This window comes from Xiphophorus hellerii, chromosome 12 (genome assembly GCF_003331165.1).
Source record: "Xiphophorus hellerii strain 12219 chromosome 12, Xiphophorus_hellerii-4.1, whole genome shotgun sequence".
Taxonomy (NCBI): domain Eukaryota; kingdom Metazoa; phylum Chordata; class Actinopteri; order Cyprinodontiformes; family Poeciliidae; genus Xiphophorus; species Xiphophorus hellerii.
Window position 1 is genome coordinate 14,418,011 of NC_045683.1, and position 15,312 is coordinate 14,433,322.

Genomic DNA, 15,312 nt, shown 5'->3' on the forward strand with positions numbered 1-15,312 from the left:
CCTGAGCCTGACCACTTGTTAGTCACTCACCTCAGTGAGCGCCTCGTCTTCTAACATCGATTAAAAAAAGTCTCAGTAAGGTGTTACTAAAATGAGAGTAAAATGCTGTTAGTTCATAGAAGAGGACTGACTCCCTGCTTCTAGTCGGTTGGACCCATGATGTTACAAAATGTCCTTTTCGAAATGAGAATTTATATATTTTATTCTACATAACATAATTTTTCTTGTACACATTTGCAGACACTACAGTGAATGTGAAACGGTGCATCGCAGTAAATCAGAATACACTTTTATTGCAAAAGTAGGCGTTTTGAAATTCAGTTCAAAAACTGAAATGCTTACATTTCAGTTTTTATTTACCATTATATAACTGTATGTTTGCCATTACATTGTTGTGTATTTCAAGCTTTTATTTCTGATCATATTGATGGTGGCCTACAGCTAATGTAACAAAAATGTGTAGTTTAACTTATAGTTGACAATTTTTTATTTTAAATACTTATTACTGCGTTTATTTTATTAGCGCAATAAGTTTAGAAAATGGAAGGAAGAAAGTCTGGACCATGAGACATTTCTCCATGCTTTGTTCCAAAATAGTCATAAAAGCAAATTTCAGATTTTTCATGGTTACTTTTTAACTGCACACAAACTTGACCAAAAGCTGTTGCTCTGATTCTGAAAAAAAAAAAAAATCAAATTTGTCATTGATTAGATTATAAACTATATTCTACTCAGGAGGAAGTGAAAAGCTTAGTGTCCTTGTGGAGCCACAATCATCCAAATTAAAAGAAATGCTTCAAATATGTAACTGTAAGTGATTGAAGTCTGCCTTTTGGATTGAAGTACTGAAACAGATCAACGTTACTGTTCATTTGGTAAAATGCAACAACACATTTGAACAATTAAATTCTCAAACAAGCCAAAGTGGAGGCTCTCAGAAACTCGCTTGCAATAAGAGAAAATCTCTCCCTAATTTCATAAGAACTTAAGTGCAGAGCTCTAGGAAGTCTTCTGCCACTTTTCTGCCCAGGATATGAATCAAAAGCAAAATGGTAGCATTTAGTTAAACCTCTGGGCTTGTTTTAGCAGAGTCTGTACAGACTTTAACCTTAGTTACCGTAACAAGTCCACATGTATTCTGTTAAGAGCTCATCAAGAATGGTGGGATGTTTTTGTCATAAATTGTGATAACAGGGTCTTTCTGACTGAACACACATTCAGGGGGATTTCAGTTCAACCTTTCTCACACATGAGTGTGTGTCTGGACGTGCTGCTTTTAGTGACATTTCTCCCACTCTCCCATGGTTGTCATAGCAAAACAACCCCCCCCTCCCTCCCTTTTTATATAATTGTCTAAGGAACATAAACGCCATAATGTTCACTCAGTGGGCTGTTATGAAATACAGATTGGTGCATTAAATTTAATGGGTGTCACTTCAGCCGGAGCTTTAATATAAAATCCACATTCTGATGAAGAATTGGCTTTGGAGCACTGGCTCAATGACAAAACAAACAGGACACCATATGGAGAAAAGCAGTCCGTATTTAATTTCTCACATGAGAAAAACAGGTACAATTAGATCTGAAATAGTAGTCAACATTTACTCACCCAAGCCGTCTTTCGGCTGCTACAGTAACTGCAAATCATGTAAAAAAAAACAAAAAACAAAAATATATATATATATTTTCCACCTTTTAAAAGCACACTTTTGGATTCGGTTCAGCATGAATTTTCAGCAGAAGACACGCCGCTTCCTGCAGTTCCACCGGATAAACACTCAGGACTGGACAGTGACGGGCTTTCTGGACGACACGACTGAAATCACTGCGACCAAAACGCTGCTGGTCAGAAGAGCACGGCGAATTATGGAAAACATTCAGGACCAAAAGTGCCACTGATCACTTACATGAAATATTAAATTTGAGCAAATTGTAATCAATTATGGCAATCATTTAAAACTGTAATGTATCGTATGCTAAAATTATATATTGTGTGAAGCTATAAATGCATATTTAAATCCATTTTTTCCACATTTAATTATGCATTTACTAGACGATATTTTTATGTAGATTTTTAAACATGATCTAAATGATCAAATATTTACACCTGATGCATTGAATTGCAGCATTTTTGGCCCTTGATAAATGAAAATAAACTGATATTTTGACAATTAACTTTAGACAAAAAAGCCTAAAATGGGTCCAAAGGTTTTTAAATTAAATAATCTATCTTCCTTCGAAAAGAAGTAACATCTTGCTTGTCTTTTAAACTACGAAACCGCAAAACCTGTGTAAAATGTGGGTGTTAAACAGCACAGATTAAAAGTTCGTCTGCTTTAATGTTTAATTTAAGGTAAAAAGAAGCCAAACATGGTCTGGATGTGACTTTGTGTGAATCTCCTGCTGAGTGCAACATCACTGATCTACAGCAGGCTTTAACTTCCATCACTTAAATGAGAAAAGTGTTTCATACAAACGTCTGCATGCATTTGAAAACCAAAGATGTTTACATGGATTTATGAGGACAACAGAAAAAAAATAGAAAAAGTATGAATGCTTAAGGTGAAGGGTTTTTGTTAAAAAAGGTGGCTTATTGTTAAATATTGTACGATCTGAATCCAATGTTCTGTTTGTAATCTTTATTTTGCTCTGAGCTGACCTATTCGCTCCTCTAGTCAAAGGTAAAGTGCTACAAATGAACAAATCAGAAAAAGTAGGGTTAAATTAAAAAAACAACAAAATATGTAACAAAGGCTGAACACAAGCTATAAATCCTCTTGTTTTTCTGTCAAACTTCACGCAGTAAACCTGGATAAAGATAGAGGAGTGCAGCTCAGTTTTGTCAGGACTCCAACCCTTGTGTCAGATATGACTGGAAACAGATTAAAATCAGGACTTCCTGGACTTTCCTCTGTTTAATGTTTACAAAACACTGTTTTTTTTGTTTTTTTTTTTACAGAAATTGTCACTTCTGGTCACCAAAAACACAGATAAACCTCAATCTTTGTACCGAGAGATCAACATCAGTCTCTTCTCTGCTTGCTTGCGTCACTCCCGCATTGAACAGAAGAGTTTCTCTCCCGTTGAGAAGGTAAATAACCCATTCTCTGCGGTGGCATAAAACAGAAGCTTTTTTTTTAAATTAGTATCCATGACTAAGAGTCGGCAGCGTGAGAAGCACTGGGTTTACATGTGGTCAGGAGTTCTTTTGAGGGAATTTGACTCAGGAGTGACACAGGCTGCCTGCTGGAAACTTGCAGCCTTGCAAAAGTAATTGCACCACATTTTTTCCTGCTGCAACCGCAAACTTCAATAAAATTAATCGTGATCACATGTAATGTAGTGCATAAGGGCTGTGGAAATAAATAACAAAAATCAGAAGACTTAAAGCGTTTGTATTCAGCCCCTTTTACTCCAACGCACTTTAATGAAATCCATTCGGAAGCCGACCAAGAAGCACAGTAAACAGCTCAGAGATGAAGCTATAAGCAGGATTAGGTTACAAAACAACCAAAGAAATTCCCATCCAACAGAGCTCAATCCCTTTTCTAAACAATGGAAAGATGACACCTGGAAACCCAGACAAGACAGACGACTTAATGGGAGAAACCCTGCAAGGAGAGCAATAATCAGAGAAACTCTTTGGATGACCTGCAGAGATCCACAGTTCAGACAAGTAATTTGTCTCTTCACAAATCTGGTCAATAAGGAAGAGCGGCAAGAAGAAAACCATCACTAAGAAAAGGCCTTTTCGCAGTTTGCAACAAGCCATGTTTGCGACAGACGTCGCTTTGTTCAGATGAAACTGAAACCAAACTGAGTCAACAGCCTAAAGGCCGTGAGGTGGAAAACCTCCATCCCCACTGTGAGGCATGGCGGTGGCATCATCATGCTGTGGGAATGCGCATTTTTAGCAGTGACCGCAAAGCTGATGGGAATCAAAGCGTATTCCTGTTTTAAAATGACCTAGTCAAAGTGTTTCATCTGGGGTCATAATACACATGCATTACGAATGTTTAACTTTTCCTGTGAATAAAAAAAGAACAATGCAGAAAACATTGCATTCCTCTAAGACACAAATGAAACCCAGATGAAATAAAAATGTGATTGTAACCTAACAAAAGCAAAATAACAAAAACAATAAATCAACAACCAAGTATGAATACGTTTGCAAGCCGCTGATTTTGTGCACACAGAGCAGGAGTTCAGCTCTTTGTCACTTATCTTGTTTAACTGATGGAAACAGAGACTTGTCTTCCCAGCACAGAGATGAAGTTTATCTTCAAAAAAAAAAAAAAAAAAAAAAAAACCTTTGACAACAGCTGACCTGGACATGTTCAGACGCGTCTCGGCTCCAGCGGCTGAAACTCTGCATCAGATAACGGCGGCTCTCTTTGATTGTTGCGGCGATCTCCCACATCCTGTCCCGGCCGGTTCTGGCTGCCAGGAAGTGATCAGCGTGACCTTCGCATCTGCAGCTGCGGGTCTGAAGCCAGTCTCGGTAAAACCCACGCAGCTCCTCGACGGTTCAGTGAGGTCGTAGATCGTCAGTAGCTGGTGTCCTTTATGTGCGTGTTGGTGTATGGTTTCTACAAAGTCCTACAGTTAAAGCCATGCATTAAACGTGAGCACATCGTTTTAATAGATGGCTTTGGCTCTTGTTGCCGTGAGCAACAGCTGGAGCCTTAGTGCAACGCGACGCCTCGAACACACCTGAAAACATTTATCTTTTTTTTTTTTTTTTTTTTTTTACAGTCTGGAGTTCACTGAGGAAGACTAGTCGCTGGCCGTGTGTGTTCAGGTGAGGACCTGCTGCTGGAGGGTCTCAGTCCAGAGGCTGGGGGTCAGCGATGGGCATGGTGTGAAGGACCTCGTCCAGGAGCTGCAGGGCCCGGTGCAGGTGGATTTCGATCCAGCAAGGGGTCTCCTTGATGCTCTGCCGGGGGTAGTCGGGCCCCCAGCCTTTAACAAAACTCATCCTGAGAATGCAGAGCCGTCGGAGGTCATCGACCCCGATGCCGGCGGCGGCAGAGAGACCTGAGGGGAGAGGAGGGCAGGGTGAGCGGTGGCTCGGCTCCGATTCACAGCCACAGCTGGTGATGCGTCCTGTTGTGGGCGCCGTTTGTTACGTTCAATCGTTAAAACACAAAATAGTTTGAGAGCGCTGCACTTTTTGAAGAATCTCTAAGAAAGCATATTCAGTCCATTCACAGGAACATCTCAGTAATTCACAATATCATCAAAAATTGGTATCCATTTCAGGAATTCAACTCAGAAAAGAAAACATGTCCTGTATAGTTTCATTAGATACAAATATTTATTTATGTTCTGATGGTCGTGTGTTCTAGTTAATGAAATTCAGTACTAGCAACATGGATGTCAAATATTAGAAAACACTGTGATAGTGGGTTTGTAAATATGAACAGAACATTAGCACTGATCACTACAGGTTTTCCTCTCCGTTCCGACCTCTGGGACCTTCAGGGTCATGTTTTACCATCATCAGAGTCAGAATAAGAAACTTCTGCTGAGGGATTAAATCCAGACTCAGTGGCGCACTAATCACACAGCTCTTTACAATATCAACAAACCGGCACAGCAAAGAACAGATACTGCAAAATCCTAAGACCAAAAAAAAAAAAAAAAAATACATTTAATTAATTTCATTTTCTTTGAGGTATTGTTTACAGTAGGTTGAGAGAAAAGCTGAAAGCAACCTGGGCTTCCTGAACACTCAGTCAGTCACCTCAAATTTCTGTATAATAACCATAAATACTCATCTTATGTTATATTTACAATTTCTCAAACTCTGAATTTGAGCTTTGCGGCTGGTGCAGTTAAACAAATCTTAGGGATTTTTCCTGGCATCTAAGAAAAGATACAAAAAAGTCCTCAAAAGATGGAAAGTACAATAAAAAGTACTCCTCTTTTATCATTTCAGTGTTATGATAAACAGAACCACAAACATCCAGTGACTTTTACTCAAGAGGAGGCTTTGTTGCGTCAATTTAGTAAACTTGTCTGTTTACGAGCGACAAAAATCAAAATTCTGTGGCACTCGGTTGCTTTCAACTTGACCGTTTTGGCCCACATGGTAAAACATTTGGTCGTAGAAAAGTTTCTTACTGATAGCTGGAGCGATTCCTCCGACTGATCCAGGACCAGGTATGTTCCCCGCCACGGCAGCCGCTTGAGCGGCCGCCGCCGCCTGAGCCGTGGCGGCCTGCTGCTGCATCTGTCTGTGGCACTGACGGAGGTCGAACACCTGCAGGGACGGGTGGCGCTCTGAGTACTTGGCGTTGTAGATTCAAAACGTGCAGCACGGGGGCGGAGGAAAGCCGGTGACCTCACCTTGATGTACGCACTGGGGTAGATCTTGTGGACGGCGTCTCCTGGGGCTCGGCCCGCCTCTCGGTCCAGGTAGTAACTCTGAACAAATACTGCGTGGTCACTGAGGCATCGCACCCACACGTCTCCCTCTCCTTTACACTCCAGCTGGACTCCTTTACCGATGTGAAGCCTGAGGGGGAAAAAAAGAAGAGGGAAAAAGAGGCGTAACAGAAACAAAATAAACAATTTAAGTTGCTTCCTGCTAGGGCTGCAGAGAGAGATTATTTTAGTAATAGATTATTTTGACAACTAATCGGAGAAAACAACAAATTGGTACTTTCTGCATATTTTTCATTTAACCACCTAAGTCATTTTTATAGAACATTATAAATACATTAAGAGATGTGAAAAAAAAACCAACATTTTAATGCAAAATGTATATTTTTGGCTTAATATCAAAAGCCAAAAATATAAATTTTTGTATATTTAAACTCAAAACAGCTCTGGCTGCTTTGTGCTTTCAGCAAATAACTAAAAATGTACATTTGTTGACAATTATTTCAATAATTGATTTGTAAAGATTAATCTGATTAATAGTTTCAGCCCTACTCATCGCTCATTATTCATGCAAAAAAAATCATTTCTTTCAATAAACCGTCCAAAATTAGACGTTAATTCAACGATTTACAGTGGTAAAGTTCACATGCAGACTGTCAACATGGAAGCTGCAAAGAAAGGTGAGAGAGAGTGAAATTAAAGAAAGGGAGGATTATAGACAGATGAAGGAAATACAAGGATGGAAAGAATGACACAAAGAAGAAAGAAGAGAATGAACGACAAGAGGGATGGAGGGAAGGAAACGAGACACAAGACAGACCAGAAGGAGAAAGAAAGCAAACAAAGGAGAAATAACATTCAAATTAAAGGACAACATTGACACAATACAATAGGGGATAAATATTTTTGCCATAATACTATTTGGTTTTTTTAGTGCCAGTAAAAACCTGGACAGTTCTGAAATCACCTTGAGTGTCTCACCTTGCTCTCTCAATAGCCTCAGTACGATGGACGTTACTGAGCTGGCCCAAACAGAACCGGTCCCCTCCTGAGGGGTCCACGTAGCCGTCCACCGTCACAATGGGGCAAGAAGACGGCACTTTAAAAGTCTCTCCAACTTGGACGTCCATCTCGAAATAAGCAATGGAGCACCAGTAGTCAGGCGCTGAAGGGCAGGACAGAGCGGTCAGCTCATCAAAACACACTCTAAAACAAAAAAAACGTTTTTACACTGAACCTGACAGGATTTATTTATACCTGGATGATTGGATATCGGAGGCTGAAAGGCGAGCTCATTGTGTACTGGCCCTGAAAGGAAAAAACACATCGTTGTTTTACAATGTAAAGGCAAATTATGACACAAATCGACTGATGAAGGCAAAGCTTTAGTTTAAAGTTACAGTAGTGTGTTGGATGTGGCATTGGAGGGTGGTGCTGCAGATGACCGTTGGTGTGGTGAGGTATGCTAGGGGGGAAGCCACTGTTCCTGGACCAGTTGGAGCTGGCACCTGTGGGGGAGGGGGGAGTTCAGATGGAAAGGTAAGAAAAATCTACAATTCCAAGCAGACCAAGGGGAATGGTTTGCAACCGCCTTACTGCCTGATCCTGCAGGGATGACAGGGAAGGACTGCGACTGCGTGGAGACCGACGTGGACGCCTCGGCGGGCGGAAGCAGGCCCGGGGTCGGATACGGCTCCGCCTGAGGTGGGCGGCTGCCGGACGGGGGGTGCTGGATGGTCTGGAGAGAGTGTCCGCCATCGACAGTGGGGAGAGTCGGAGGCACATCAAAGTCGTACTCGTCTTTCACAATCAGCGAGGAGCTGGGTCCGGAGCCGGCTAGCGTGAGGCCCGAAAGGTCTGTGGAGTGACAGAAGAAAATATGAGCTGCTGAAATGAAAACAAATCTGAAGGATTGACCAGAGGCAGGAAGCCAAACTGGGTTGAAATGATCACAACAAAGTGGATTTTCCTCCTTCTAAAACACTTTTTGCCTCCAAACACAGACCTCCTCTGAAGTTTACCCATTGTTAGCATGAATGTCGTTAATTTTGGGATGTTATTGATTTATTTGAACTGTTCTTGGTGAAAGGATGGCTCAGAAAACAAGCTTAATGTTTTTTAGGAACAATACCTGGGTGCACTAGTTTAAATTTAACCCACAAAGAGATTAAGTTTTGGTTGAGATCAGAGGTAGGCGATATGGACCTACAATTTCATTGCAATATTTTGTGGTACTGTTTGACAATGATAAAAATTATGATAAAAAAGGATTTATTAATTCTTTTTTGGGAAACCCTAACCCAGCATTCATAGCGCCACAATTATTCTGATTTTGAAACCATTTGAAACAGGCGTCTTCAGGACGCCACTTGCTAGAACAAGTGTGATTAAAATGCACACAGTAACGGCATTTAATCACATACTCATAGTTTCATACTTACTAATGTTTATTGATGCTGTCACGGACAAAGCAGTAGAGGAAATAGTAAAAAAAAATTCTACTAAACCTGTCATATTTTCTTTTTTTTTTGTACATAATTATTCTAAATTCATTAAGACAATGACAAATGAAGATGTTGTTGTTTAAGAATGAACTCTCCACAGCTCTGACTGTAAAAGCCAGATCCGTGGCACAAAACCAACCAATTTAAATGAGTTTCCAATTCTGCTGGGAAGAGTCAACGTTAATTTGACCTTCATGACCAGAAGGAGTCGATGAAAACCTGACTGGAGCTGCATTTTTGACACTTTAAGTGATGCTTTGTTTAATTAAATTAAGCTAAATCTAAAAGCTACCGTGGCTCACCTATGCCAGGAGACACCACTCGTTCATAGTGATAGGGATTGACACACACGCTGTCACACTTCAGATCAAAGGCAAACTGGCAGTATTTCACATGCTTCAGCTCATTCTTGTGCAGGTCCGGCCATCGCCACAGCCGAGCGTAGATTACATGAGGGAACCCTTTACGCCCGGCAACCTGAAGACCATCAGAGAAGCTTGGAATTAGATCATGGTTGACAACTTCGTTTTGTTTAATAAACTGAAGTAGGAACCAACTACGTCCAATGCCCTGCACAACTGGAGTACGCTAGCTATTACTCAGGTCAGTTTGGATCTACTACCTGCAGTCGTCCATCCAGAGTCCTCTGGATGGTCACGCACTTGCTCGGGTGGGCGCCGTTTGTAGTGATGGCCGTGATGAGGGAGTCCAGCTCGTCTTTCTTCTCCTTCAGCTTCTTCACCAGGCTCTCGATGGCCCGTTTGGCGAACGTCTCACTCTCGCCGCCCTGCCGGTGGCACATCAGGCTGTGCACGATGCTCAGGCACGCGTCGTTGCTGGTGGGTGTGCTGGCGATGGACATCTTAGCTGGAGGTTCTGCCGCACTTCCTGAGAAAAAACAACTGGGCCCGGCGTCGAGAGCTTCACATCGTCTCCTGGTCTTTTCACAGACAGGGCAGAAAAATAATGCAATTAATGAGAGACTGTAGATGCAAATTAGCTTATGCTATAATCTGGTACAGAGCGTGACACGGTGACATTTACGCTTGAGAAGTGAACCTTTCCTTTTTAAATAAAGTTTGTTATTAATCCAAAGCATTTTTTGGAAGTTGTGCGACTTCAGATCTCTCATGCTCCAAGGAGAGACGTGGCAGGATATATGAGGAGGAGATGTGAAACTATTTATTTATATTTTTACAGTCATTTTAGAGGAGTTATCAGGCTGTAGTTTACCATACCTTTTTTACAGTCAGGTTTATGTGTTGCTATATTGTTTACATTCAACATAAATGTCTATAGTCTTTCACATTGTTTTGTTTGCACAAATGTAAAAGCACAGTTCAAACTAAATAGGCAAAATTTATTATAGATAATTTGTACAACAAAATATATATTTCCCATAAATGACGCCACAGAATAAATTGTTCATTTGTATATTTAGGCTATATTTTGTTTAATGTGTTACATCTGATCATCTCTTTCCTGGTGAAACCCTGAATTTCTTACTACATCATCCAATTCTTTCATGTAATCAGTCTAAATAAAACTACTCATTTCTTAAAGGAAAAATTATATTTAGAAATCCAAATTTGTATCTTTAGGAATACTGAACACATCGCAAAGTCTGAAAGCACAAATGCTTTTCCACACTTGTGGCAAATTCCATACTTTCCATGCTTCCGTAGAAAAAATTGTACAGGTATAGCATCTAATTTCAGTAACGATGCGGATTAACTAGGGTCAAAAATCCTATTTTGGCTCAACACTAATGTTATCACATTAACACATAAGTCGCTCATACAGAACAGAGATAAAGATAACAGCGATTCCTCAAATAAATCACAGATTTGTGTCGAGTCTGAGTGGCGTGCAGAAGGCATGAACGCTTTTCTGCAACTCTTTAATTTTCATTTATAAGATAAACTATGATAACAGTGGCTCACCGTCAAATAAATGAGGACGACGGGGAAATCTGCAGGTAAGGGCGATGTTTAAAAAACCTAATATGCCTTCGGTAAACAAAAAGTTTAGGCTGTCTCGCTCATTTGCTTACTAGCGGCGCCAGTCTGGCTGGCGTTTGTTCGAGGGAGGAGGACAAAGCTACTGCAAACAGCAGATCCGTAGCGGAAGTAAGGATATGTTCCCTTCAAAATAAAAGAGGAATCGCTACGAAAGCGTAAACCGAAGGTTGTTTCAGAAAAAAAAAAAAAAAACTTAAGTGGCGTATTTTGTTATAGTGATGTGGCTTTCTACCCAGGGTGCCACATGATGAGGGAAATCCATAGATAATTTCAAAATGGAATGCTTCATTTATTTATTTTTCAATCCAAAGATTAGTTAAAACCGACATCTAAGCTATTTAAATATTTTTATCTATCAAGATGCATTAAAAGTTCAACGTGGTAGGTCAAAATATTTTTTGAAGTTAAATAAAAGCATTTTTGCCAAATGGGCTTTATCTGGGAAATGTGTTTGGTTGCAATCTCGAAGGTTTTTACTATTAAAGCAGTTCATTACTGACAATTTTTAATAACTTGCTTATACATCTATACAAAATAGATGTACGCAAACTTTATAAAAGCTGTCTGCATTTCTAAAAGAGGTGTAATATGACATGCAAAATTTACTTGCATGTTCTTTTTTTATATTTGTTTATAAGAAACTCAACACAACACAAAATAAACATAACAACTACTATTATAATATTATAGCAACTACTATGGTAAATTTAGGTAAATAATCAAATAATAATTAACATTTGCTTGTTAAAAACTTGTATCATTGATTCAGCTATGGCTGATTGACGTTGGTCACGTCAACTTGATTTTATTTTGAAAGGTACGATAGGAAGTAGCCCCGCATTAAAACTACCCGCTTCACAGCGCAACTACCTGCTACGAAAACATCAGCTAGCACATCTGAATGTTGGTAGCAGAGTAGCTAAGCCGTAGAAGACATGTTTTTTTTTTTTATAAATCAGTTCAACTCCGGGGATCCTACGTTCAAAATGTAACCACCTGTTAGAAAAGTCAGTGGGTAAATACTCTAATGCAACTATCGCGCACATTCTAGGCAAAATATTTTATTTAATAAAAACAAATAAACTGATTAAAGTACCTGGAGCGGTGGCTAGCAGGTGAAAACTGCCTCTGTCCCAAGTTGCCCTCTCAGCGGTGAAACTGCGCCAATCTTGTGGACACTCGGGGTTATCTCCCTAACTTCCCCCAGTGCCTTACAAAAACAGGAGGGGAAACTTCATGTGGAGAAAATTTTATCTCAACATCCCGTGAAGCAAAGAAAGGGCAGGATGAAATCTCAGATTTTTTTTTTTTTTTGTTAACTCCCACTTCAATTCTCGTATCGTTTCCTCCAATGGCGCGTTGCGCATGCGTCAAGCGAGCCACAGGTTTGAGAAGCAGTTCATGAGAGTGATGGGAGAGACGGGTCCGTTCTGGGATCCGAATATTTGGGTTATTCTGCAAAATAAGAGCCGATGTTCTTTCAGATCACAAATAATTCTTTATTTATGCCGCTTTTTGCCATTTACTTTTCGTTTTGTGTAAGTGAATACCCATTTAGAATAACCATATCATATAACCCTATTTTATAAGTCGTGTGCCTCCTATCAGGGCCGGCCCAAGGCAGAAGCAAACTAAGCAGCCACTTAGGGCCACCAAGGGACCCCCTCAGTAGAGCTGATTTTTTTTTTTTTTTTAAATGTATTTATTTTTTTAGTAACGATTTGTATGTCATTATAATAATAAAAAACACACAATTCCACCATGAAGTGATTTGTTTTTACAATAATATTTGATGATGTGTGTAGAAATAATTTATGGACAAAAAGAAAAAAAACAAAAAAAAAGCTCTCGGGGCCCCCTGGTGGCCGCGGTGGGTACCGCACACTTTGCCAGTAATTTGAGTAACATGCAATGTGCAGTGAACATCCAGACATCCAAAACTCCGGTAGACGATAAGTTAGCAAAACAATGTCTCAAAAAAGGACTTGTCCTTCAGGGAGGAAAGAAAAGAGGAAGAATAGAAAAAAGCCAAGATAAAGGTATGTTTTAATATGTCTTTGTAATGTAATGTTTATAAAAAAGATTTGCGAAGCTGCTAATAGAAAATTAACTTGTTAGCGACCTTGAATGGTTCAGTTCCACAGTCAAACATTTATGCTAGCGTCTTTGTGTGAAGCTGAGTTTTAACTTGAAATTAGTTGATTCTCCTGCTTGGCTCTATATTTCTGAGGGTTTTTTTGGCTTCAAAACGGCGTTTGATAACATTTGATAACAGTAATTAAAACTTCTCAGTGTTTGACATTGTCTAGCAAAATGTTTTGCAACAGGCTAAATGGCAACTGCATCAATGTATCAGTGAGCTGCTCTAAGCTGTAGTTGTTAATATGTTGTTTGCTGCTGATCATTTATGTGGCTAAAACAGACAATATTTTTACATCAACTTCTAAGTTATGTGAAACTTCAGTTAAAATCATTTGAAGGCTCAGAATCAACCCGGTACCGGTACTGGTCCACATTCTCAGGAGAAAAAACTCACCTGAGTTGGCAACAGTGGGGTGAATATTGTTAACTGTAAATGTTCAGACATGACCTGGTGGACCAGTCTGTCAGTCAAACTTCTCACTGTAGAGCAGAAGAGGACAGAGACTGATTTTCAAACCTTTGCTGAGAAAATAAGATCAGTGGATAAGATGGGCTTCACATATATGTACGTATCAGCTGATCACCGATCCCCCAAAAATAAGGAAACCAGAAATCCACTGGCCGATAAATGTATTCTATATTATACATGTATAATGTAAACAGCACCATCAGAGATGCAATAAGTTTCTAGCAGGTGTGCGAATGATCTAATATTCTAACTGTTGATTTCACCTGGTCACATTGTTAGCAGAAATAGAGGGCCCCAAAACCAAATTTGGCTAAGGGCCCCATGGAGGCTTGGGCTGGCCCTGCCTCCTATTAATTTGTGATAAATAGAAAAGACAACTACTTACCAGAATTTGAGCAGAAAAAGGAAATTTGACTTGCTCTATGTATATCAGTTCATCGACTTTGCTCTCTTTAGAGATATTTAAATATAAATATATGAAAAAGATAAAATAATCTCCCCCTCTCCTTTCCTTTCTGCGTCTCTCCCTCCCTCCAGTTACTCTATTTATCAATTAGGGCACCCTGTTAACCGGAATTTATTTATGGGTTTCAGGGTGAAGGGGGTACTTATGCACAGCATGAACCTGGCGTGACCTATATGTAAAAATTATATGTGGTTGACCAAAACGACCAGATTGATTTCATTTTATAGTTTTGGGTAAACTTTAAATTCTAATATTACATAGTAGAAAGAGAATATTAAATTCGTCTTGCACATCCGATGTGGCGGAACATAACAGTTTTATTAAACCTGCTCCGCCACAGATGCTAATTTCACAGATTATTTCCCCTCTGTGGATAATGAGGCGCTAATTACAGAGTTCAAATCAGATGCTACAATGTTTGCTTTGGAAGAAAAGGAGGCATGTGTTTATCCTTTATTTTATCCTCTTCACATTAATGAGAACACTAGAAGCTTTTTAAGCATGTTCACGCACACACACGCACGCACACACATTGAAATTTAAATGCCCCACTGATTACCAATTTGTACCAATTACAGATGTGCCGATTACCCACTGTCAAGGCGCACAGTGATGATTTATTATCAGCTTCAGCAGCTAATATCGATGCCGTGCCCCCATAATTTGACTTTAATTGTCTATAATTTTTCTCTTTGTTTCTATTTCCCACCACTCCCTCTTCAGCTCACTTTTCTTGGATCTTTCCATCATAAATATCCTTCAATGGTATGAGGGATAGAAAGGACCAAAAAATGAATACTTGTCATCTCCTTCATTTGCATATCAATAATCCTTCATTCCTAATTAGCATCCCCAAATTTATTGTTCCATACCTTTCTTCTGTCTTAATTACTGTACTTTGCAATATATATATATATATATATATATATATATATTTCAGATTATCTTTGAATCATCAGATGTTGATGAAAACTGCAAGCAGAACTTGAACTTAAAGTCTTAAGGAAGAAGAATATTTCATTTTGCCACATTGTATAAATTTAGATACTAATAAAATACTGGGTGTAATAAAATGGAAATGTGAACTGAATGGACAGTAATGGAGTATTTTCTATACCGACCACCAGAGAGCAGTAAGAACTAGGACTAAAGAGCTCGTTTTGTATTGGCTGACTTCAGTGTAAGATACAGAAACAGAGAGATATCTGGATCTGGCAGAAACATCAACAGAGTAGTTTCTGGTTAAAGGAAGAAAAGAAGGAAAGACGTCTCCTAAAGATAGTAAAATAACTATACAACCCCAGAAAAAGTAAAAGGATTTAA

The 15,312-nt window shown here is 39.4% G+C and overlaps 1 protein-coding gene across 1 annotated transcript; it reads right to left on the reverse strand.

The window, feature by feature from the left end:
- Window positions 1-1,525: 1,525 nt before the first annotated feature.
- Window positions 1,526-12,260, reverse strand: LOC116729985 (mothers against decapentaplegic homolog 4-like). The gene is made up of 10 exons (XM_032578910.1): window positions 12,009-12,260; window positions 9,514-9,831; window positions 9,194-9,368; window positions 7,984-8,244; window positions 7,788-7,895; window positions 7,645-7,695; window positions 7,369-7,552; window positions 6,352-6,520; window positions 6,127-6,265; window positions 1,526-5,037 (listed from the first exon to the last, which is right to left on the reverse strand). The coding sequence occupies exons 2-10, from the start codon at window positions 9,751-9,753 to the stop codon at window positions 4,826-4,828; spliced, it is 1,539 nt and encodes a 512-aa protein (XP_032434801.1). The 5' UTR covers window positions 9,754-9,831; window positions 12,009-12,260; the 3' UTR covers window positions 1,526-4,825.
- Between the last annotated feature and the right edge of the window lie 3,052 nt (window positions 12,261-15,312).